This window comes from Haliotis rubra, unplaced genomic scaffold (assembly GCF_003918875.1).
Source record: "Haliotis rubra isolate DU_JTF1 unplaced genomic scaffold, ASM391887v1 Scf906, whole genome shotgun sequence".
Classification (NCBI taxonomy): Eukaryota; Metazoa; Mollusca; class Gastropoda; order Lepetellida; family Haliotidae; genus Haliotis; species Haliotis rubra.
Window position 1 is genome coordinate 275,345 of NW_025767642.1, and position 23,084 is coordinate 298,428.

The window sequence follows — 23,084 nt, forward strand, 5'->3', positions numbered from 1 at the left end:
ACACCTCTATCTAGGCAAATGACTGTCTAAGTCTGTCTATGATCCTTAAGGAGTTGATAAGTCGAGGTGAACATCACTTCACATTCTTTATGGTTAGGGATAGGATTTAGTGTTAGGGTTTAGGTTAGGGACAGATTTCACCTTAATTCAACTTCATACTCATAATCTATCCAATTAAAAATTTTCGAGGCCCTCAAGAATGGTCAGTCAGTCAGTCAACAAGAGGCGATAGACATCATACACCATAGAGCTGCTTGATAGATTGCTCATGGTTGATAAACAATGGGGGTTGTAGCTTTGGTAAAAGATGAATGTGGAAAGTGTACGTTAGTAACATGTATGCGCAATGGTATGTTTTCATTTTTACAATATTGTGCATGCGTGTCAGTGAAGTGCTAATCAGCTGTTAACAAGCACTCCTCAACTGTGATGGCCCTCGTGGTCCTGAGGTAAAGCTTTGGCTAATTAAGTGAACTACTCCTGATTTAGGTGGGTCGCCTTAGATACTGCATGAAGGAACTAAAGGAGTTATAAGTGATGTGGTGCTGTGTTTATCTCCCAGTGACCAGGGTTATGCAGTGAACACTGTTTGTATGAAACCATTCATATGCATATGGTGGCTCCAAGCTGTTTCTGTGTGATGATGTTTGTGTGTGTGAACAACAGTTGCCTCTTTTCTTGGTTTCAGAAGCTGTATCTGAACCTCACCCTTGCAATATTACAACATGGACGGACAAGAAAGCATCTGCTGGCCAATGTCCTATATCCTTTTGTCCTATGTCATTTTCTGTATGTTTTAGTCAACTGAATCAGATCCCTTTGTGGAAGAGGATTTGATAAATTCTAAGAAATAGTGAAAAATGTTTGCTGAAGTTCCTTCGATAATCTTTATTAAGTTTGTATTTTCCAATCATTGCTATAAAAATGTACTAAAGTTCTAGAAATTAAGAATACATTGTGGTTTCCACAATTTTAAAAGAAACCTGTCATGAATACATGGATTGCTATTGTCAGTTGGTATTGTGAATTTTTAACGTTCTGTTCCTGTCAACAGAAACATCACAGCATGCTTTATTACAGTATCTTAACATTTCAGTTCAACACTGAATCTTTCTCTTGTTCTTTTTTAATCCTTAACTCTAGCGCACATTTGACAAAGTAAAGTTCCCAATCTTTCTACACATCAAGCCCCCTGACGACGGAGGCTTGGCGGAGATGGTACCCATAGTGTACTGGGAGTATCAGACCAAGGCAAGTTGTGTTCATATCAGTTTTCACAGCCTGTAAGCATGAACAGATATCAATAAGGTTAGAAGGACCCTGGTTTGGATTCAAGGGGTCAGATATTATTAATTAACCAGACATTTCCCTCATTGTAAGCTGAGACAGAGGATGCTGCTCCATCACATGTCAGAGTTTAACCTGGGCCAGATATGATGATGTATTACAGGCTACTGGAATATAGCTGGAATGCTGGTCATTGTGGTGTAAATAAACCCCAACAATTTCAGGAAGAAGATGACCCTGTTCCTGTGGAACCTCCTGAGGTTCTCCGAAAGAAGAAAGACTACCTGGCATCCTGTGAACAACTCCGGAAACAAATTGAAGGTGAAATGTCCCTCCGGCCACATTGGCTTCTATGTCTGAATCAAGACATTTTATAAGTTAATTGTGAATTCTGAACTAGTGTCAGATAAAATATTCAAGATAAGTTCCACGCCCATTTTGAAGTGGTAGGACCATGATTGTACTTGTATTGTGGCATTGAGCTCCCCATACAAGAAGGGTCCAGTTCATGAACTCACCTCAAAATATGTAGTTCTGAATTCTTAGCAGTTTGGTTAATTAGATATTGAATTTTAACATGTGCCGACTTTCCTAGTTGAAACTTTGAGCTAAAAAGAAATCGGTATATAAAAGAGTTTGAAATATGTAAAATTTACAAATCAGCTCAAATTACTGCAAAGGAATTTCAGTAGCAATACAAAATAGATTGGCAATTGAAATTGAGTAGTTGCACAGTTACAATGGCAGTGTGTGATATAATATGAGTGGTTGTGTTCTGCTTCTATAGGTGATATAATATGAGTGGTTATATTGTGCTTTTATAGGTGATATAATATGAGTGGTTATGTTCTGCTTCTATAGGTGATATAATATGAGTGGTTATGTTCTGCTTCTATAGGTGATATAATATGAGTGGATATATTGTGCTTCTATAGGTGATATAATATGAGTGGATATATTGTGCTTCTATAGGTGATATAATATGAGTGGTTATGTTCTGCTTCTATAGGTGATATAATATGAGTGGATATATTGTGCTTCTATAGGTGATATAATATGAGTGGATATATTGTGCTTCTATAGGTGATATAATATGAGTGGTTATGTTCTGCTTCTATAGGTGATATAATATGAGTGGTTACCGTATACCGGGAAATTTTCAAGGTATTAAAATTTCGAGGTTTGAGACCCCCAGAGCTTTCGAGGTGATTTAAATTTCGAGGTTTGGGGACAATGTTAATTTCGAGGTTAGAAGAAAGTGGCCAGAAACATCACTTAACGGACCAATTCTCACTGAGCTATCGGCAAAACTCCCAGTAGCCAGTGATAACTGCTGTCTGACTGTTATAACAACTGGTATACCAGTCCATGACAGCAATAATAGTAATGAAAACAAGCGTTTGATCCTTTGTTATGATAAATGGCCCACTTAAACACTCTGTCGGCAGAGTTCAAACATGACGCCATTTTTTCTCAGGCGATATTGTTTTCTTAACAACTAATTATAAGCATGTATGCATGGGTCTCTGCTGAAACTATGTTGTTGTAGAAAGCTAAGAAGGTTGAACTCTTTTGTTTTCACGATAGTTTATACATGTAAGTAGCTTGACTCAAGCGTGCCATCATACGAATAAAAGTTTGTTTCACTCGATGTAGTTACATTTTGATGAGACAAAATGAGTCTAATAGCGTGGTTGTTGACAGGCATTACAGAGTTAATGCGCATGTCAGGAAGTCATTGTTTGCCAGCAGTTGAAATGCTTATCGATAGGAAATCTAGCCCAAAGGTACGAAGTTCGGAAAAATTCGTGGATATAATATTTTCGAGGTTGCGTTTCTAACCTCGAAAACCTCGAAAATTAGATACCTCGAAAATTTCCCGGTATACGGTATATTGTGCTTCTATAGGTGATATAATATGAGTGGTTGTGTTCTGCTTCTATAGGTGATATAATATGAGTGGTTATATTGTGCTTCTATAGGTGATATAATATGAGTGGTTATGTTCTGCTTCTATAGGTGATATAATATGAGTGGTTGTGTTCTGCTTCTATAGGTGATATAATATGAGTGGTTATGTTCTGCTTTTATAGGTGATATGAGTGATTATATTGTGCTTCTATAGGTGATATAATATGAGTGGTTATATTGTGCTTCTATAGGTGATATAATATGAGTGGTTATGTTCTGCTACTATAGGTGATATAATATGAGTGGATATATTGTGCTTCTATAGGTGATATAATATGAGTGGTTGTGTTCTGCTTCTATAGGTGATATAATATGAGTGGTTATATTGTGCTTCTATAGGTGATATAATATGAGTGGTTGTGTTCTGCTTCTATAGGTGATATAATATGAGTGGTTATATTGTGCTTCTATAGGTGATATAATATGAGTGGTTATGTTCTGCTTCTATACGTGATATAATATGAGTGGTTGTGTTCTGCTTCTATAGGTGATATAATATGAGTGGTTATGTTCTGCTTCTATAGGTGATATAATATGAGTGGTTGTGTTCTGCTTCTATAGGTGATATAATATGAGTGGTTATATTGTGCTTCTATAGGTGATATAATATGAGTGGTTATGTTCTGCTTCTATAGGTGATATAATATGAGTGGTTATATTGTGCTTCTATAGGTGATATAATATGAGTGGTTGTGTTCTGCTTCTATAGGTGATATAATATGAGTGGTTATATTGTGCTTCTATAGGTGATATAATATGAGTGGTTATGTTCTGCTTCTATAGGTGATATAATATGAGTGGTTGTGTTCTGCTTCTATAGGTGATATAATATGAGTGGTTATGTTCTGCTTCTATAGGTGATATAATATGAGTGGTTGTGTTCTGCTTTTATAGGTGATATAATATGAGTGGTTATGTTCTGCTTCTATAGGTGATATAATATGAGTGGTTATATTGTGCTTCTATAGGTGATATAATATGAGTGGTTATGTTCTGCTTCTATAGGTGATATAATATGAGTGGTTGTGTTCTGCTTTTATAGGTGATATAATATGAGTGGTTATGTTCTGCTTCTATAGGTGATATAATATGAGTGGTTATATTGTGCTTCTATAGGTGATATAATATGAGTGGTTATATTGTGCTTCTATAGGTGATATAATATGAGTGGTTATATTGTGCTTCTATAGGTGATATAATATGAGTGGTTATATTGTGCTTCTATAGGTGATATAATATGAGTGGTTATGTTCTGCTTCTATAGGTGATATAATATGAGTGGTTGTGTTCTGCTTCTATAGGTGATATAATATGAGTGGTTATATTGTGCTTCTATAGGTGATATAATATGAGTGGATATATTGTGCTTCTATAGGTGATATAATATGAGTGGTTGTGTTCTGCTTCTATAGGTGATATAATATGAGTGGTTGTGTTCTGCTTCTATAGGTGATATAATATGAGTGGTTGTGTTCTGCTTCTATAGGTGATATAATATGAGTGGTTATATTGTGCTTCTATAGGTGATATAATATGAGTGGTTATGTTCTGCTTCTATAGGTGATATAATATGAGTGGATATATTGTGCTTCTATAGGTGATATAATATGAGTGGTTATGTTCTGCTTCTATAGGTGATATAATATGAGTGGTTGTGTTCTGCTTCTATAGGTGATATAATATGAGTGGTTGTGTTCTGCTTCTATAGGTGATATAATATGAGTGGTTATATTGTGCTTCTATAGGTGATATAATATGAGTGATTATATTGTGCTTCTATAGGTGATATAATATGAGTGGTTATATTGTGCTTCTATAGGTGATATAATATGAAGGGTTGTGTTCTGCTTCTATAGGTGATATAATATGAGTGGTTATGTTCTGCTTCTATAGGTGATATAATATGAGTGGTTGTGTTCTGCTTCTACAGGTGATATAATATGATTGGTTATATTGTGCTTCTATAGGTGATATAATATGAGTGGTTATATTGTGCTTCTATAGGTGATATAATATGAGTGGTTATGTTCTGCTTCTATAGGTGATATAATATGAGTGGTTGTGTTCTGCTTCTATAGGTGATATAATATGAGTGGTTGTGTTCTGCTTCTATAGGTGATATAATATGAGTGGTTATATTGTGCTTCTATAGGTGATATAATATGAGTGGTTATGTTCTGCTTCTATAGGTGATATAATATGAGTGGTTGTGTTCTGCTTCTATAGGTGATATAATATGAGTGGTTATGTTCTGCTTCTATAGGTGATATAATATGAGTGGTTATATTGTGCTTCTATAGGTGATATAATATGAGTGGTTATGTTCTGCTTCTATAGGTGATATAATATGAGTGGTTGTGTTCTGCTTCTATAGGTGATATAATATGAGTGGTTATGTTCTGCTTCTATAGGTGATATAATATGAGTGGTTATATTGTGCTTCTATAGGTGATATAATATGAGTGGTTATATTGTGCTTCTATAGGTGATATAATATGAGTGGTTATATTGTGCTTCTATAGGTGATATAATATAGGTGATATAATATGAGTGGTTATATTGTGCTTCTATAGGTGATATAATATGAGTGGTTATGTTCTGCTTCTATAGGTGATATAATATGAGTGGTTATGTTGTGCTTCTATAGGTGATATAATATGAGTGGTTATATTGTGCTTCTATAGGTGATATAATATGAGTGGTTATATTGTGCTTCTATAGGTGATATAATATGAGTGGTTGTGTTCTGCTTCTATAGGTGATATAATATGAGTGGTTATAATTCTGCTTCTATAGGTGATATAATATGAGTGGTTATGTTCTGCTTCTATAGGTGATATAATATGAGTGGTTATATTGTGCTTCTATAGGTGATATAATATGAGTGGTTATATTCTGCTCTCTATAGGTGATATAATATGAGTGGTTATGTTATTGTGCTTCTATAGGTGATATAATAGTGGTTATGTTCTGCTTCTATAGGTGATATAATCTGTTCTGCTTCTATAGGTGATATAATATGAGTGGTTGTGTTCTGCTTCTATAGGTGATATAATATGAGTGGTTTATTGTTCTATAGGTGATATAATATGTTATATTTGCTTCTATAGGTGATATAATATGAGTGGTTATATTGTGCTTCTATAGGTGATATAATATGAGTGGTTATATTCTGCTTCTATAGGTGATATAATATGAGTGGTTATATTGTGCTTCTATAGGTGATATAATATGAGTGGTTGTGTTCTGCTTCTATAGGTGATATAATATGAGTGGTTATATTGTGCTTCTATAGGTGATATAATATGAGTGGTTCATTGTGCTTCTATAGGTGATATAATATGAGTGGTTATATTGTGCTTCTATAGGTGATATAATATGAGTGGTTATATATTGTGCTTCTATAGGTGATATAATATGAGTGTTATATTGTGCTTCTATAGGTGATATAATATGAGTGGTTGTTCTGCTTCTATAGGTGATATAATATGAGTGGTTGTGTTCTGCTTCTATAGGTGATATAATATGAGTGGTTGTGTTCTGCTTCTATAGGTGATATAATATGAGTGGTTATATTGTGCTTCTATAGGTGATATAATATGAGTGGTTATATTGTGCTTCTATAGGTGATATAATATGAGTGGTTATATTGTGCTTCTATAGGTGATATAATATGAGTGATTATATTGTGCTTCTATAGGTGATATGATATGAGTGGATATATTGTGCTTCTATAGGTGATATAATATGAGTGGTTATGTTCTGCTACTATAGGTGATATAATATGATTGGTTATATTGTGCTTCTATAGGTGATATAATATGAGTGGTTGTGTTCTGCTTCTATAGGTGGTCAAATAGCAACTGGAAGGTTGTATTCCTTGTTGGTTTAGTCTTTCAGTTCTAGAAACATCCAGATTTATCTTTTCTCCAGTCTAAATGCAGTAACTAGCACACCACAGCCCACTTTTGACTTAAACAGAAATAGTTCAATACCATTACAGCAGAATCATGATTGATTATTTCACTGGCACATAACTATTATTCCTTTGGTTCTTATAGAGGTTGAAGATATCCAAGTGGAGATGCTGAAAGTACTTCTAATCTGGAATGATCCCAAAGATGTAAGTTATTTCTTGGAATACGGTCACCCTTAAATGTTTACATTAAATATTTAATGATGATAAAAAGATAAAGTAACACAGGTTTTCAATACATGGTAGTGACCTGTATCTGGCTACAAATGGAATGGTTTGCTCCATGACTTACCTGATATTTTCAGGGTAAAACCACACGAGATATCTTCATGGAGAAGTTGCGGGCATTTCTGAGGGAAAACAGTGCCTACACAAGAGTGAGCCTTTTCGTTTATATGTTTTTTATCCCCCGCAACGCGTTTTGCGAGGGGTATTAAAATGGACTCCTCCGATAAGCGTCCGTCCGTCCGTCCGTCCGTGCACATTTGTCTTTTCCGGAGCAGAACTCTAAAACCGTTCAATATTTCTTCCCCAAACTTAGCACATACATGGATCTGGTGGTGTACTGGTGCCTTTTGGTAGTTTTGGAATTCTGAATTAAATATTTTTGGCGTTTCCATGGCAAAAAGGTCGACTTTGACTGAAATTGGTGGTAGTGCTCTTTTCCGGAGCAGAACTCTAAAACTGTTCACTATTTCATCACCAAACTTGGCACATAGATAGATCTAGTGGTGTACTGGTGCCTTTTGGTAGTTTTGGAATTCTGAATAAAATATTTTTGGCGTTTCCATGGCAACAAGTTTGACTTAGCCTGAAATTGTGGTAGTGCTCTTTTCCGGAGCTGAACTCTAAGACCATTCACTATTTCTTCACCAAACTTGGCACATAGATAGATCTGGTGGTGTACTGGTGCCTTTTGGTAGTTTTGGAATTCTGAATAAAATATTTTTGTCATTTCCATGGCAACAAGTTTGACTAATACTGAAATTAGTGGTAGTGCACTTTTCCGGAGCAGAACTCTAAAACCGTTCAATGTTTCTTCACCAAACTTGGCACATAGATTGGTTTGGTGGTGTAATGGTGCCTTTTGGTAGTTTTGGAATTCTGAATTAAATATTTTTGGCGTTTCCATGGCAACAAGTTCGACTTTGACTGAAATTGGTGGTAGTGCTCTTTTCCGGAGCAGAACTCTAAAACCGTTCAATATGTCTTCACCAAACTTGGCACATAGATAGATCTGGTGGTGTACTGGTGCCTTTTGGTAGTTTTGAAATTCTGAATAAAATATTTTTGGCGTTTCCATGGCGTTTCTGGAGCAGAACTTTCAAAACCTTTCAATACTCTCCTTCCACTTTTCTATATACACACCTAAATATTTGACAAAATCATAACTCGTAGACATAATCATGAAGAGTATTTTGCCATTGCGGGGGATAATTGATGACTTTGTCTTCTTGTTGAATGAAAATTTTGCCTCTCACTTTATCTTATGTGCTGATCAATCAACATTTTTTGTAATCATTTATGAACGCCACAAGTTCATGTTATTAATTGGTTCCAGTATTTCAGAAAGTTCTGGGGCGGTGGTGTAGCCAAGTGGTCAAGGCGTTTGCTTGTCACGCTGAAGACCCGGGTTCAATTCCCCACATGGGCACTATGTGTGAAGCCCATTTCTGGTGTCCCCGCTGTGATATTGCTGGAATATTGCCAAAAGCGGCGTAAAACCAAACTCACTCTTTCACTCACTCAGAAAGAGGAAAGTGCAGAAAAAATTTATGAAATTTTTAACTTACCTTACCTCATGGTAATGTGCATATTACCTTTGCTCATCCAATACAAAGATTGGAAACGTGATCGATAAGTATCCTTGTTGAATGCTATCATGAAACTGGTGACGTGTCGATCTTGTCCGGTGAGCGGAAGCACACCCCCCAATCCCGTCATGTGACAACGAGAACACGTCACTTTATCCTTTATCGCACAGCCAGTTGGACGTGTATACGATATTTCTGTTTCTTTTCTTACTGTTTCTTTGTGTTTTGCTACGGTAAGGTTTTCCTATTGTATCCTTCTATTATGATATAACGAAAAGCTACTCACCGTTGGCTGTTTTTTTTCTCACTGTACGGTCTTCGCGGTGTGTTGTTTTGCTTTGTTTTGCCTCGCGTTGTTTATCCAGCTTCGCGTCGGCAGAATTAGGTACCTCTTTGGTCAGCCTGGGTTGTATTTGTCCCTGCTTGACCATTGTATGTATCTTGTTCTCTTTCTTTGTGTCATATTTTGTGTGTTTTTCTTCGTAGAGGTTTTTCACATGCTTGCCAGTAGTGGCGGCGGTCGCTAGGCGTGGCACATACATGCAGAGCTACCTGTGTGTGCTCTCTGTTGTCGTTTAGTTTCACAGCGCTCACCTCGGTGTTCACCACGGCGCTCTCCTCGGCGTTCACCACGGCGCTCCCCTAGGTGCCCACCTTTCACCTCTTCATCGACGTTCGTGATCCCGATCACCTTTGTTTAGGTCGCGGGATTCCTCGTCTCTTGTGTCGGAGGCTTAGTTTGTTCCAGATTACGAGGAAGAAGACAACCAGGGTCAGACTAACTTGGGCATGGAGAGTGTTTACGCCTGGATAGCTGACAGACTTGTCACATGCCCGTCTCCAGGGTCGGATATTCCTCATGCTACCTCCATTTGGGATGAACCAGAGCTCCTTCTGCCACCGCATCCCATGGTTGCTGATGCCATTGCTTCACTTGATGAAGAATTCCAAAAGTTATCTCTCAATCCGTCCATCAAGCTTGCTAAACATCGCCGTCAGGATTACAAGGTGCATTCTTTAGACTTTGTGGAGTTTGGCGCTACACAAGATGAAGCGGCCAAACGATTGTCGGATGCTTCTCAAGCTCAATACAAGGTCCCAGATGCCAAGTTTTTTTGCGATTGATACGGAACTCCGTCGAACCTTGTAGCCCCTCTCTGTGCTTGCTTCGGCCACGGAGGCCATGTCTCAAGATCATATGGAGGATAACCCTTCCCGCTTAGATCATCTTACCACTATGTTTAGATGGCAGGCTAGAGTTCTGTCTGATCTGGTGGATCACGTTCGTTCGGCCTTAGCTACCACCACTGTGACTAGGAGGACTGGGTTACTCGCTCCCTGTACCTGGCAGGAGGAATTCAAGAAAAGACTGATGCGTGCCCCAATTTGCGGCTCCCACCTTATTCGCAGATAAGATCTCGGATGTCTTTTCAGAGCATGCCCTCTTGACCAAAACTGACATTGCGCTCCAATCTTTTCGTCACTTCGCCACTTTGTCAGCGCCAGCTACCAGGACCACCAACCTTTACCAATCCAGGAGGACGTCGGTTCGTGGGGGAGGGGACGTCCCAACGACTTCCAACATCGTTCCGCCGGTAACCAAAAGGACTTGGGCAAGACCGGCAAACCAAAGTACAAGCACCGCTGATACGCGATATACCTGTAGGCGGGAGACTCGGGGTCTTCTGGCCCAACTGGACAATCCTAGGAGACCCCCTTTGTCACCAATTTCTCAAGACAGGCTACAAGTTGCCAATAGCCATGTCGCCGCCTTTTTACCACCTCGCCCCGGTCTCACGAATATTCCATCGTTCAACACCAGCACCTGTTGACCAACATTCAGGCGTTGTTGGACAAGAAGGCCATAGAACTACTAGAAGTACTAGAGCCCAGCAACTCCCCAGGGTTTTACTCTCCAATCTTCTTAGTACCCAAAAAGAATTCTCAGAAGATGAGGATGATACACAATATGGTGGTGTTCAACAAACTTTACCTTCCGGAGCCGCCACATTTTCGGATGGTATCTCTGATCCAGCTACGAACCAAACTGTCCCCCAAGGATTGGTTGGTCAGTCTGGATCTTCAAGACGCATGCCTACATGTTCCCATTTGCGAACCTCACCGGAAGTTTCTGGGGTTCATTTTCGACGGTCACCATTACCAGTGGAAGGTCCTGCTGTTTGGCATCTCTATGGCCCCGTGGCTTTTCACTCGAATTACAGCACCCATTTCCCGGTATCTTCATCTTCGGGGGATAGAGTTCGACCCATACATAGATGACTCTCTCATGAGTCACAAGGAGTGCCGGCTGCTACGCAGACAGAGGGACTTTACAATCAAGCTTTTCCACCAACTCGGTTGGATTGTCAACCTCAAGAAGCCCCACCTAGAGCTGTTGTTTTTCATAGGGGGTTTGTTCCTGACAGATCAAGACCTTCTGCGGGTTCCACCGGACAGATGGCAAAGTATCCTCAGTCTTGCTCGGCGGGGTTTGTCACACCCGCTTACACTCAGGGAATGGCAGTCCCTACTAGGTCTGTTGACGTCGGCTCAGGCTCTTACCACCAGAGGGAGATTAATGCTCAGACCGCTTCAACGGTTTCTCTCGCCTTTCATCCTCTTAGACGACCTCAGGTCGCGGTTTCCACTGCCCCTTCATCTTCATCCCTTTCTTCAGTGGTGGACAATCGAGTCGAACGTCTGCGGTGGTGTCTCTTTGACCGAATTCACACACAACCGCAAACTGTTTGTGGACGCCTCTCTGCAGGGTTGGGGCGCTCACCTGGACTCTCAGACAGCGGCAGGGCTGTGGTCAACCGCACAGGCCGGTTGGCACAGCAACAACCTAGAGGTTCAGGCTGTCATCTTAGCCATTCAGCACTGGATTCATTCACTACGGGGTTCTAAGCTCTTGGTGGCGTCGGACAACTCGACAGTGGTCTGGTTGATCCGCAAACCAGGGAACAACCAGCTCGGGTCTTCTCTTGAATCAGACGTTTCGTTTGTTTTGCCTTTTGGAAGACAACAACATCCAGATCAGAGCTCATCACATTCCGGGTTGCAGGAACGACTAGGCAGACGCTCTGTCCCGACCAGACAAGCCATCCCTAACAGAGTGGATGCTTCATCCGGAAGCTTTCGATCTGGTTTGTCACCTCCTTCACAGACCGTTAGTGGACCTCTTTGCAACGAAGCACAACCATCAACTTCCGGTCTACGTGTCTCCTCTTCCTGATCATGTCCCTCTCATGGAAGGGTCTAGACGCCTACGCGTTTCCTCCTCCAGTTCTTCTTCCCAAGGTCGTAGCCAAGCTCAAGGAGACCCAAGCAGATGACTGTGCTTTTGGTTGCGCCTTGGTGGCCGGCGAGAACCTGGTTCCCCGAACTACGTCGACTCGTCTAAGGAGATCCTCAATCGCTACCACAGTGGCCTCACCTTCTACGGCATCCTCACAGCCGCCTGTTGCACCCAGATCCGGACAGGTTTCATTTATGCACTTGGGTCATGTTCAGAAAGCTCTCAAATCCAAGGGTTATTCAGCTGGTGTGGCTACGATCATCGCCCGCGCTCATAGAATGTCCACCCACAGCTTGTACGATGACAAATGGTCTGCATTTGAGAAATTTTTAGCTGATCGCTCTAAGAATCCGGTTAAAGCTTGTCCTCAATTTATTGCGGAATTCCTCCTGTACCTATGCAACTCTCGCCATATGAAGAGTGGTACGATTTCTACTTATCTGGCAGCCCTTAATTCAGTGCTGGCTGTCAAGTCTGATAGGAAGGTACTGCGGCCAGAGTTAGTGAGCTTCACGCCATAGATGTCACCATGATTAGGTTTGAACAGACTCGTCACGGTTCCGCCCATTTGGGTCTTCTCTGGAACTTCATTGCCAAGAACCAGTTGCTTGGTCAACCGGATCGTATGTTTGTCATCCCTCCTTTGTCTTCTATAGTGGGCAGTGATGACTGCGTTGTGTCCCGTCAGGGCTCTTAAAGAGTACATCAAGCAGTCAGCAGTCAGGAGACGTACCAGGAAAGACCTTTTTATTTCGTTTTCTTCTTCGAACGGTGAGGTCAACAGAAATACCATCGCTTTGTGGCTTTGCTTGCCTATCCTCGCAGCTTACGACTCCGCTGGTTTGCCTCACCCAACTGCCAACAACCTGCACGAGATCCGGGCCTTAGCGTCCACCATGGCTCTGCACAGAAACTGCTTGGTCCCCAGGAAGGTTGCTTATGGAAGGTTGCTTTTGGAGGCCTAACACAGTCTTCGCCAGCCATTATCTCCGGGATCTGGCAGTCCAGGATGTACAGGGGCTTCAATTCTTTGGCCCCTCGTGGTAGCTCAGCAACTGACAGAGCCCTCTTGTCATTGGGGGGTTATTCTTTTGTCTAATCATCTTAGTGATAATTTTAAGGTTAACCCACGTTCTCTCGTGTTGTGTTTTCCTTATCAGGGGTTCTATCGGTGGTTTACTGTTCTTGTTTCAACGATTCCAGTTCAACAACAAGACAGTTTCCACGTCCCCGGTTGTGCTGTTTTGGTCTGATAGTTTTGGCTGGTCCTCACCGGTGTCCGACCCTCTTGCCTTTCTGTCGGATCAACATGCACATTACCATGAGGTAAGGTAAGTTAAAAATTTATTAAAATCTAAATATTTTAGATATTTAAATACTTACCTTACCTCATGGCATCTTACGCCCTCCTGAAGATGGATCATCTCCTCCCCGCTCTGGACTCCGCTCAGATTTCAGGATTCGGATAAAGTGACGTGTTCTCGTTGTAACATGACGGGATTTGGGGGCGTGCTTCCTCTCGCCGGACAAGATCGACACGTCACCATTTTCATGATAGCATTCAGCAAGGACACTTATCGATCACATTTCCAATCTTTGTATTGGATGAGCAAAGGTAATATGCACATTACCATGAGGTAAGGTAAGGTAAATATCTAAAATATTTAGATTTTAATAATTTTGAAACCATATGTATTGATGGAAATCATGTACTGTTATTTACATGTACATCAGTGAATCATTTCAGCTTTGGTCAGATTGATCGCTGACTAGTATTTCAACGGTTGTAGTCAGCAGTCAAGTCATATCGTACTATGATAACATGTTGGCCTTTTCTTCTTGATCTGGTTTCCTTACTTGAACAGGTGCACCAGATCCACACATGTCCCCTGCCGGTGTCTCTGTGCTTCTACCATCGACTCATCCAAGCCCTGCGCTACTACTGGGACCTCTTTCAGAAGGAGGACACAGGCAGATTTGTACATAGCTCAGGTAGGAACACACCTGGTATGTTGGGGAACTGCAGAGTTCATGGAGGATCACACCTCACTTGTTCGTAATTTGTTGGGGAACTGCACAGCGTATGTGTTGAGGAACTGTTGGACAAGTAATGTTGCATCTGAATACTGAAGAAGGGAGATATGGCATGGTTTAACACCTGCCAGCACACAAGGTCAGCTGCCTAACCCGCTCAGCCACCGCAACTTCCACAAATGGAAGTTGGACAACTGGTAGTTTAGACTGGGGACTTTGGGGACTTCTCTGACTTGTGGAAGTTGCGGTGGCTGAGCGGGTTAGACGGTTGACTTTGTGTGCTGGCGATTAGGTGCCTGACTCTGAGGGTGTGGGTTCGAATCCCAGGTGGGACTCAACCCAAGAGTACTAGAATCTGTACTTCACTAAGTAAGTGTAATCCCAAATATAACATACGTTACACATTTATATGCTGAACCAATGCTTTTTGCATTTTGAATTCTTGTGTTCATATGAGAGAGGGGGTGACAGAATAATTCTCCAAGAATGGTACTATAAACTGTTTCTAATTTTTGGTGAAACTTTGTGGACACTTGAGTTATTACTCACCATACAAACATGTTGGAATTTCAGGATTAAATGTAGATCAATAACCCTATTCTTGTTTTAGAGTCCGCTGAATGGATTGTATGGTGAGGGTTGAAGATAGGGTTGATAGTGTGACATCACACCCTGACAGTGTCAGATGCTGCTCATGGTGCTGTGAAACAAGCTCAGCATCATACATCTGCAATTGTTGGAACATTTTGCTCTTTTGTTATTGAATTATGGTTTAATGATTTGAAATAGTTACAAGTAACATTGTATGGCATGGAAAGCTCTCTGTATTGAAAGTAACTCTACCATCATTGTTCTCATTGGAATGTATTGAATTTGATAGGATTTAGAGAATAGAGGGATCATCTGGTTCTGCCATCAGTCATAATGTCACTAGTACTCACAAGCTTGAGGATCAAATGTTTCTTGTGTGAAATAACTACAGTGATGTACTCTCCATGAACTTAAGCAGATATTTTTTAGGGAAGGGATGTAAGTTACTTTTTGTTGTTTGCCAGTCTTTCAGTGAAATGATGTATTTTCAGGTGCCTTTGTTCCAGTTCAAGAATTTTGGGTGGATACTCGAGAATATTATGATTTCCAGAGGTGTGGAGGTCTGATGTCACATCTGAACAGAACTCTTGGTGGTATGTCATCGGCTCTATGTTTCAAGCAATCAGTAAATGTGCAAGGCATCAGGGATGTTGAGTGGATTTGAATAATTCACAAAGATGTTAATTGTTTTTTATATCAATATGCTGCTTTGCTCTGTAAAAGAATATGTAACATACACAGGAATATGTGGACTGCCCAGTAAATTTGTGGCATACACTTACAAAGTGGTGTAAAATTTAGACAGGGTGTTTAGTAATTAGAAGAGGTGTATTAGGGTGAAATGAATGTTGGTGTTAAAATCACACAGTTATTCAATGTTGTTTTTGTGTTGTTTTGTTTTCAGCTGAGGTAAATAAAGCTCAGGGTATATCAGTTTCTGATGATGGAAAAGTTGTTCGAACAGAGAAGAAGTCCAAGGAGTCAGCAGCAGGTGAGCAGAGTAGGAGCAGAGTGATTGTGTCTGTACGTGGTGATACAGTACTGCTTCCCTCAGGTGTCGTTTCACACCGTACTGGTGTATATCTATATTGGAATCTATATCTTGCCCAGATATACTACTCCTGAACTTCACAGTTGTGGATTAATGTAATGTAATGTGCAACAACCTCTATTTGAGCCTGACCAAATTTTCTGCTGAATAATATGGCTGTAATATTACTAGAGGATCACAATTGGTGGTGGACTAAAGCAGAGTTGTTGGTTGCAGCTGTGACTACGGAGGTGTACCCCGAGCCCGAGATGCCCAGTGGAAACTCCCTGATGAAGCTGCTGGATAGCCTCATCATCCTGTACCACATAGCAGCTCACAAGCAGCTCGGCAAGGTAGGCCATGGCTGGTTCAAACTGTCTCCATGACATCAGTGAATCCATTACTTGGTGAAATTATGGATTAAGACTAGAATGTACTGCATTACAAGTTGGGCTGTCTGGCTACGTGTAGCACTTTGTTTCATGGACTATTGGGTCCAACTAGTGATGGGACACTGTTTGTTTCATGGGTTTTTGGTCAATGTGTTTTGTTTGAATCTATCATTCTATGTATGTATTTCAGATGTGTGCACTGAGAGACAACATGAGGGACTTCGTGTTTGCCCTGCAGGATACAGAGGAGAAAATCAACAGGTGCTCCACAGAGGTGTGTAGTCATCTTCAACATGAATGTGGGCATTGGTTGGCTACTGCTCTTAGATCCTACAATTTTCTGTGCAGTTGCTTCCCTTAGTTAGCAGTGTTCGCCGTGTGAAACCTGTGTTATGATCTGTGGATGACCTTTGTTCTGTCAGCACCATGTACTTGAAATACTATTCATGATGACAGTTACCCCTCATTCACTTCACTGTCAGTCTATGCAACCTACTTGTCTTTCATATGAGGCTTCTGTGCAATGATATGACTTGATATTATTATTACCTGGAGTCAACACTCAAAGTGATGTAAATAATAGATCAGAAAATATCCCTGTCATAGTGTATTTCTGAGGCTTGTGGTGGGTAGAGATGGCACATGTGTAAAGTTGGCTGTGCAAAGTTGCAGCCCTTGCACATAACAGAATTCAATTTTGACCCCATTTTGTTTTTGAGGGTAGGGGGATGGGGTTAGGGGGGTTGGGGTGGAGAGGACTGAGTGTGTTGTCAGCACCGTACCCTTGCCTGTCTTGAGGCCTGTGTCACTTTGACCTTTCCACTTGCATTCAGTTGACAGGCTAAGATGTAACGGGAGCAATGTTCAAAGCATTGGTAAGTGTCATTGTGCATTTGCAGTTAATGATTGTTGCCAATATTACCTTTACTGCCTTCTCAGGCAACATACTGACATTATTCCATTGTCTAAAGATCTCCAGGCTAGAGAGTCATTGAAGGATGGTCATATTGTTTTGCATCAATGTGTATGGTATTATTACGTGAACTTTTCTGTGTGTTTTTCCCAACATAGACAAATGACATCCGTGAGGACCTGGAACAGGCCAAAAAGGTTTTCCTGGAGAAGATCACTGAACAGTCTCGCCAGATGGGTTGGGTTATTGCTGTTATATACTCTAAGGTAGGACATGACGGAGTATTGTACATTACATGTGTCTGTAGTGGTGTACATTGGGCAGGTACACTGTGAGACTCATGGTTGAGCAATGTACATGACTGTATCAATCAGTAGAGCACTGATGTCCTTACAGACCACTCAATATATATTGGTTGATTGAAAGGTTTTGAGCCTCGTCTGGAAGGAATTGCTTACTAGTGAAATGTTTTGTTGTGGACATTAGATGCTGTCATAGAGGTGTGTCTCTACACTTGAGCCACGGCATTTACTTGAGCCACTTTTTGTGAATTACCTTTGGAAAATGGACAAAATTGAGAAACATGCCGTGATGAAGTGCTTGCAAGTAAACCTCTCCATAAAGATGTCAGTGTCACTCTGCAGAAAGATGCCGCTTCCTTTTGTCACATTTGTGAGCAACAGAATTTAAGCTTGTCAGGAAGATGAGCCCCATCCAAGAAGGCCGAAAATGAAATGAAAATCCACAATATGGTTATGACTGAGTGTTACGTTGGTAGTTGAGAGGCATTTCCCAATAGAGAGTACTTTCCAAGTATGGCCCTGAAGAAAGTATCAGTTCAGTGTGTTCAAATGGTTCATGGCCAGGAAGGCTAAACTCGTGACGCTTCTCGGTTCAATGAGCGTAGCCTTCGCGGTACTTGCAATGCAGTGTTATGGCTGAATGAACACGGCGCGTCTCACTTGGAGGCTCTGACAAATTACAAAGAAAACAGGATTAACGGGGACGCTCTTTAATTTGGGCACATCTAAAAATATAAATAAAGTTATTTACACATTTTCACGTCTATTCTTCATTACACATATTCTTTAATTCGACATTAGATAGTTCATTTTGAGGAGTCTTTCCTAAAAGATAAATGTATACCATACGAGTTTAAATCTTTAAATATGTTTCTGCTTATGTATGCTGATGATGTTGTAATATTTTCTGAATCTGTTGAAAGGTTGCAAACAGTTGAATTCGTTGTCAGCTTATTCCAGACGGTGGGAACTTACAGTAAATATTGCTAAAATAAAGATAATGGTCTTCAGAAGAGTTGGTAAAGTTAAATTGTCAGAACATTGGTTATATATAATGGTTGTGTCCTGAGGTTGGCGATACGTTTACATATTTCTGAATAGTTTTTAATTATAATAACCGATTCTCAAAGGCACAGCTGCAGTTGTCTGACCAGGGTAGGAAGGCCCTTTTTTAATTTACAGTAATATCAGGTCGCTGTCTCTCAACCCGGAATCTCTTTTATTTGTCTTTGATTGTTATGTTGGTAGTATACTATCTTATGCATCTGAGATATGGGGATATAATAAAGGCTTAAATATTGAAAGGTTGCATTTTGAGTTTTGTAAAAGGTTATTAGGAGTTAAGAAATCAACGTGTGATTCCATGGTTTATGCCGAGTTAGGCCGTTATCCGCTCGTATTTAAGAGGCGATATAGTATTATTAAATATTGGTGAAAGCTTCTTGTGTCTGAAAATAGCATTTTACAGTGTTGTTATGAGTATTTGTATGAGGAGGTGGAGACCCGTGGTGTTAAAAATTGGGTGTATCAGGTTAAAATATTTTGTCAAACACTGGATTAAGTGAAATATGGTTAAGGCAAGAATTACTTCTAGATTATGAAACAAAGAAAAACTGATCAGGCTATTCAGTTTTCTTTAGTGAACTGTCCAACTCATCGAAATGTGCAATTTATAAAAATATTTTTTAACCAGTGTACAGACAACAGTAATACTATAGCAATGTTATGAAAAGACATCTATCTACTCCCGACATGGAGTATGCTTCCCGGCACCGTATCTTTAGCTTTGGCGGTACTCCCCTACGTTTTTGGAAATTAGCTCTCCCGGGAAATACGAAATATACATTTTAGCCTTTCCGGGACATCTTAAAAATATATTTTAGCCATCCCGGCACGACACCGTTCAAATACTTCTCTTATGCGATGAAACACTCTCCACACACAGCATGTCTTGAAGCTGACACTGAAGGTTCCTACAATGTGTAACTATGGGAGAAACTTGAATCCAAACAGAAATCAAAGATGCAGAAGAATATGATAACATCACCACCATTGAAGGCAAAGACTATCCCTTCAGTTGAAAAGGTTATAGCATCCTTGTTCTTTGAATGCAGTGGGTGTCATCTTGGAAGACTACTTGCCAAAAGGCCAGACAATAAATGAGCATCTTGTGCTACACTGTTGCCCAATTAAGGGATGAAATTATGACTCAGACTACGTTGTATTCAACAGATGTGCCTGATCAAACCCATTCTGACAGGAATGGTAATATTGTAGACGCTATTGAGGTCTTTGTGGACAGTCAAGAGAAGGACTTCTTCAAAACTGAGATAAGCAGGGTTTTTACGCGGGATTAGGTTGAAAAAGACAAAAAGAAATTTTGATGTCTTTAAGTCTATTTGTAACTCAGAATTTATCTATCAACCCGTGTAACTCATGTTACGTCACATTGTATGTATCACTCTGTTACCTCCGTCCAGTCCAAGCAAAATGACATTGCCTGGATGCTGAGGGTTATCCTGACAACAATAGAGAAGGCTTCCAAATACAAGCAGCTGTTCCAGTTTGTTCCCGAACTCTACATAGAGAGCTGTATCAACAGTTACAACGCACTTAAAAACTACCTACATCCGACAACAAAGTTTGATCAAATTGAAGGTGAGTGATATTTGTAACTGAGGGAACATAGAGATGTAGTACTCATTCTTCTCACAAGTCTGGGGATTTATGGTGGACAATTCTGTATCATCCTGGGTTCCTATCAGTCATGTTTGTCCAATGTGTGACTTGGATGATTGTGTGTCATATTACTGCAGTAGTCTGGACAGGTGCTGTCCTGTTAGTCTCCAAGGAAAGAGCTCATTCTTCCTGTGCGTGTTGTCAGACTACAAGGTCAGGTTGTCAGCCTCATGGACTTGGCTGATGTATGTCACTTATCCCATTTCTGGAGATCAGTGTTAATGCTGTCAGTCGCTGTTTGGTCCAGATTCAATTATATAGGTGGAATGTTGTTGAATGTGGCATTATACAACAAACATGCTGTTGGCCACTGGTCTGTTAGTGCTGGAGTATTGCTTGAGAGCATACACTGACTTTATACAAGTTGTAGGCTTGATCAGCTTCACCACACAGACTTTGGTGAAGTTGATAAGATGTTAAGATATTTTTCACATGGCTTGTTTCAGGTTATGATAACCTTCTAGTCAAGTATGCCAACTTTCTGACGAGCCATTTTGCCGATTCCAGGATTGTCAGCAATGGTAAGAAGCTGATAATAAACATTGAATCTGCTAATGAAAATGAATATCACTTTAAACAGGAATGAAAGCACCAGCTGTTGATGTTGATCATGATAGCCAAGACAGTAACATTACAACAGATAACAACATGCAGGGTTTCAGTTGGTTTAGGACCAAGGAGGGTCACACACTGAGTGGAGGTCTCCAGATGTCCTTAGGCACTGCAAGAGAAAGTTGCTTAAAATGTATTTTCACTGAGACATCTTGGATGTAAGGGTCCCCATCAGTGGAAAGGAAGATCAAGTGGGCATACCAACTACTGTTATCAGTAATCTAGTTTATGAACATATCCTCAGACACTTAGGCTATGTTGAAGCTCTCACTATCAACCACCTGTTTGTCTGCTCCAGTATTGCTAACATTGTACAGGCTCTGTGATACAGCGTTCTTGCAATGGGGGACTATGTTCACTCACTCATTAAGTTGATTGATGTATGATGGATGGGTGGGTGGATGTTTGAGTGGATGGATGGATGGATGGATGGATGGATGGATGGGCGGGTGGATGGATGGATGGATGTTTGAGTGGATGGATGGATGGGTGGGTGGATGGATGGATGTTTGAGTGGATGGATGGATGGATGGATGTTTGAGTGGATGGATGGATGGATGGATGGATGAGTGGGAGGATGGGTGGGTGGGTGGATGGATGGATGGATGGGTGGGTTGATAGATGGATGGATGGGTGGGTGGGGGTGTATATGAGTGCACAGACTGACTGATGGGTAGATGGATGAATAAACTAACAAAGTGAATGAACAATGGGACAGTGTTACCAGTTAGATGCAGTAATATACATAGCCTGGTTGGGTGGGAAAGAGGAATTAGGTAATATGATAGTATGGAGTTCCTGGCTGGTTGACCATGAGTTGATGTGTTTCAGACTTGAGGGACAACCTGGTGCAAGCACTGGCCTGCTTCACCTGCTACCCCCGTACCCTGGAGGTGCTGGAGTCTCTACCATGGGAGAGGTAATGTCTCAGTCGCTACGTATTATCTGGGGCACAAGTGAAGCAGCAGTCTGCACAGCTGTGTTCCTTAGCTGTGCTTGAGCAGAATGATTGTGGCTTTGAATCCCAGATCTGATCTGCTCTTATATGTCCCTTGGTTTATCAGCAAACCCTGTGCATGTGGGTTTCACAAAGGGGTAACTTCTACATCAAGCTGACATATTGTTTCTGAACCAAGTGGTGTTAAACCAGTCTGTGTTGTAAACTGGTTCTTTACAGAAAGCACAAAGAAGTTATTTCATCAGTTCAAGTCCTTGTGTAAAATATTCATTTGGTAGTAGTTGTGTAAACCGGTGCATAGGATAATGAAACAGGAATAGAAGACTTGGTTAAAAATGATATATTCTGCTTTAAGATATCCAAGGAATATTAGCCTCTAGCCAGTATGTTTTGCCTTCCTGGAGACTGGGGCAGTTTGTAGCCTTCTGGCTGAAGCATCACACTCTAGACCCAGGTTCCCTTCATAGGTACAATGTGTGAAGCCCATTTCTGGTGGCCATGATATTGCTAGAATATTGTTCAAAGGTGCCTGAAAACTTACTCTGTCAAGCAATGACAAACTGTTATATTTCTTTGTTTTGAATTTTAGGCAGGCCTCAGTTATCAAGTCACTTATAGCACCTTATGAGAATAGATCTTGGGCACACACAAACTGGATACTGGTCCGACTGTGGAAGGTGAGATCCTTCTGTTGAATGATTCATTTCTATGTATTTTTTAAGTGATGTTTTTTCCTGTTATATGTAAGTATCATTAAAGTCACCTCAGACGGTCAAGTGTAATCAGTGTAATGATAATTGAGATGATTGTTTGATGTATTAATGCTTGGTTAATTCTTATATTTGACATGGTGTATGTGATAATTGTTTTAACAATTCCTCTCATTTTCGCTAGGGTTGTGGATTTTCATTTCGATATCGTTTCTTGCCCAATCTGGTACCTTCTAAAGTACAACCAACCGAGTTCAGCTTCGTCAGTCTTCAAAGTGAGTACAATGTGATAATATATCGAACTCAATTGGTGTGCTGACTCATGTCCCCCCATGCAAGGTTGTATCCCTTTGTTAGGCCAAAATCATGTGTATCAGTCTATATTTAGTGTATCCTTCTAGAGCCGTGCCCCTCGTATGTGTATCAGTCTATATTTAGTGTCTCCTTCTAGAGCCGT

The 23,084-nt window shown here is 40.5% G+C and overlaps 1 protein-coding gene across 2 annotated transcripts in view; it reads left to right on the plus strand.

Moving 5' to 3' along the window:
• The window catches only part of LOC124264054 (E3 ubiquitin-protein ligase RNF123-like), a 67,677-nt gene that overhangs the window by 28,489 nt on the left and 16,104 nt on the right, over window positions 1-23,084 (plus strand). The window contains exons 14-29 of one of the 2 annotated variants that reach the window (XM_046698772.1): window positions 689-762; window positions 1,149-1,251; window positions 1,512-1,608; window positions 7,320-7,381; window positions 7,540-7,611; window positions 14,212-14,338; window positions 15,463-15,564; window positions 15,876-15,962; window positions 16,239-16,354; window positions 16,584-16,667; window positions 17,465-17,572; window positions 20,089-20,266; window positions 20,794-20,868; window positions 21,791-21,878; window positions 22,507-22,594; window positions 22,812-22,902. In XM_046698772.1, the coding sequence (XP_046554728.1) occupies window positions 689-762; window positions 1,149-1,251; window positions 1,512-1,608; window positions 7,320-7,381; window positions 7,540-7,611; window positions 14,212-14,338; window positions 15,463-15,564; window positions 15,876-15,962; window positions 16,239-16,354; window positions 16,584-16,667; window positions 17,465-17,572; window positions 20,089-20,266; window positions 20,794-20,868; window positions 21,791-21,878; window positions 22,507-22,594; window positions 22,812-22,902 (1,552 nt within the window). The remainder of the gene's footprint in view (window positions 1-688; window positions 763-1,148; window positions 1,252-1,511; window positions 1,609-7,319; window positions 7,382-7,539; window positions 7,612-14,211; window positions 14,339-15,462; window positions 15,565-15,875; window positions 15,963-16,238; window positions 16,355-16,583; window positions 16,668-17,464; window positions 17,573-20,088; window positions 20,267-20,793; window positions 20,869-21,790; window positions 21,879-22,506; window positions 22,595-22,811; window positions 22,903-23,084) is intronic. The other variant, XM_046698773.1, reaches the window with a different exon arrangement.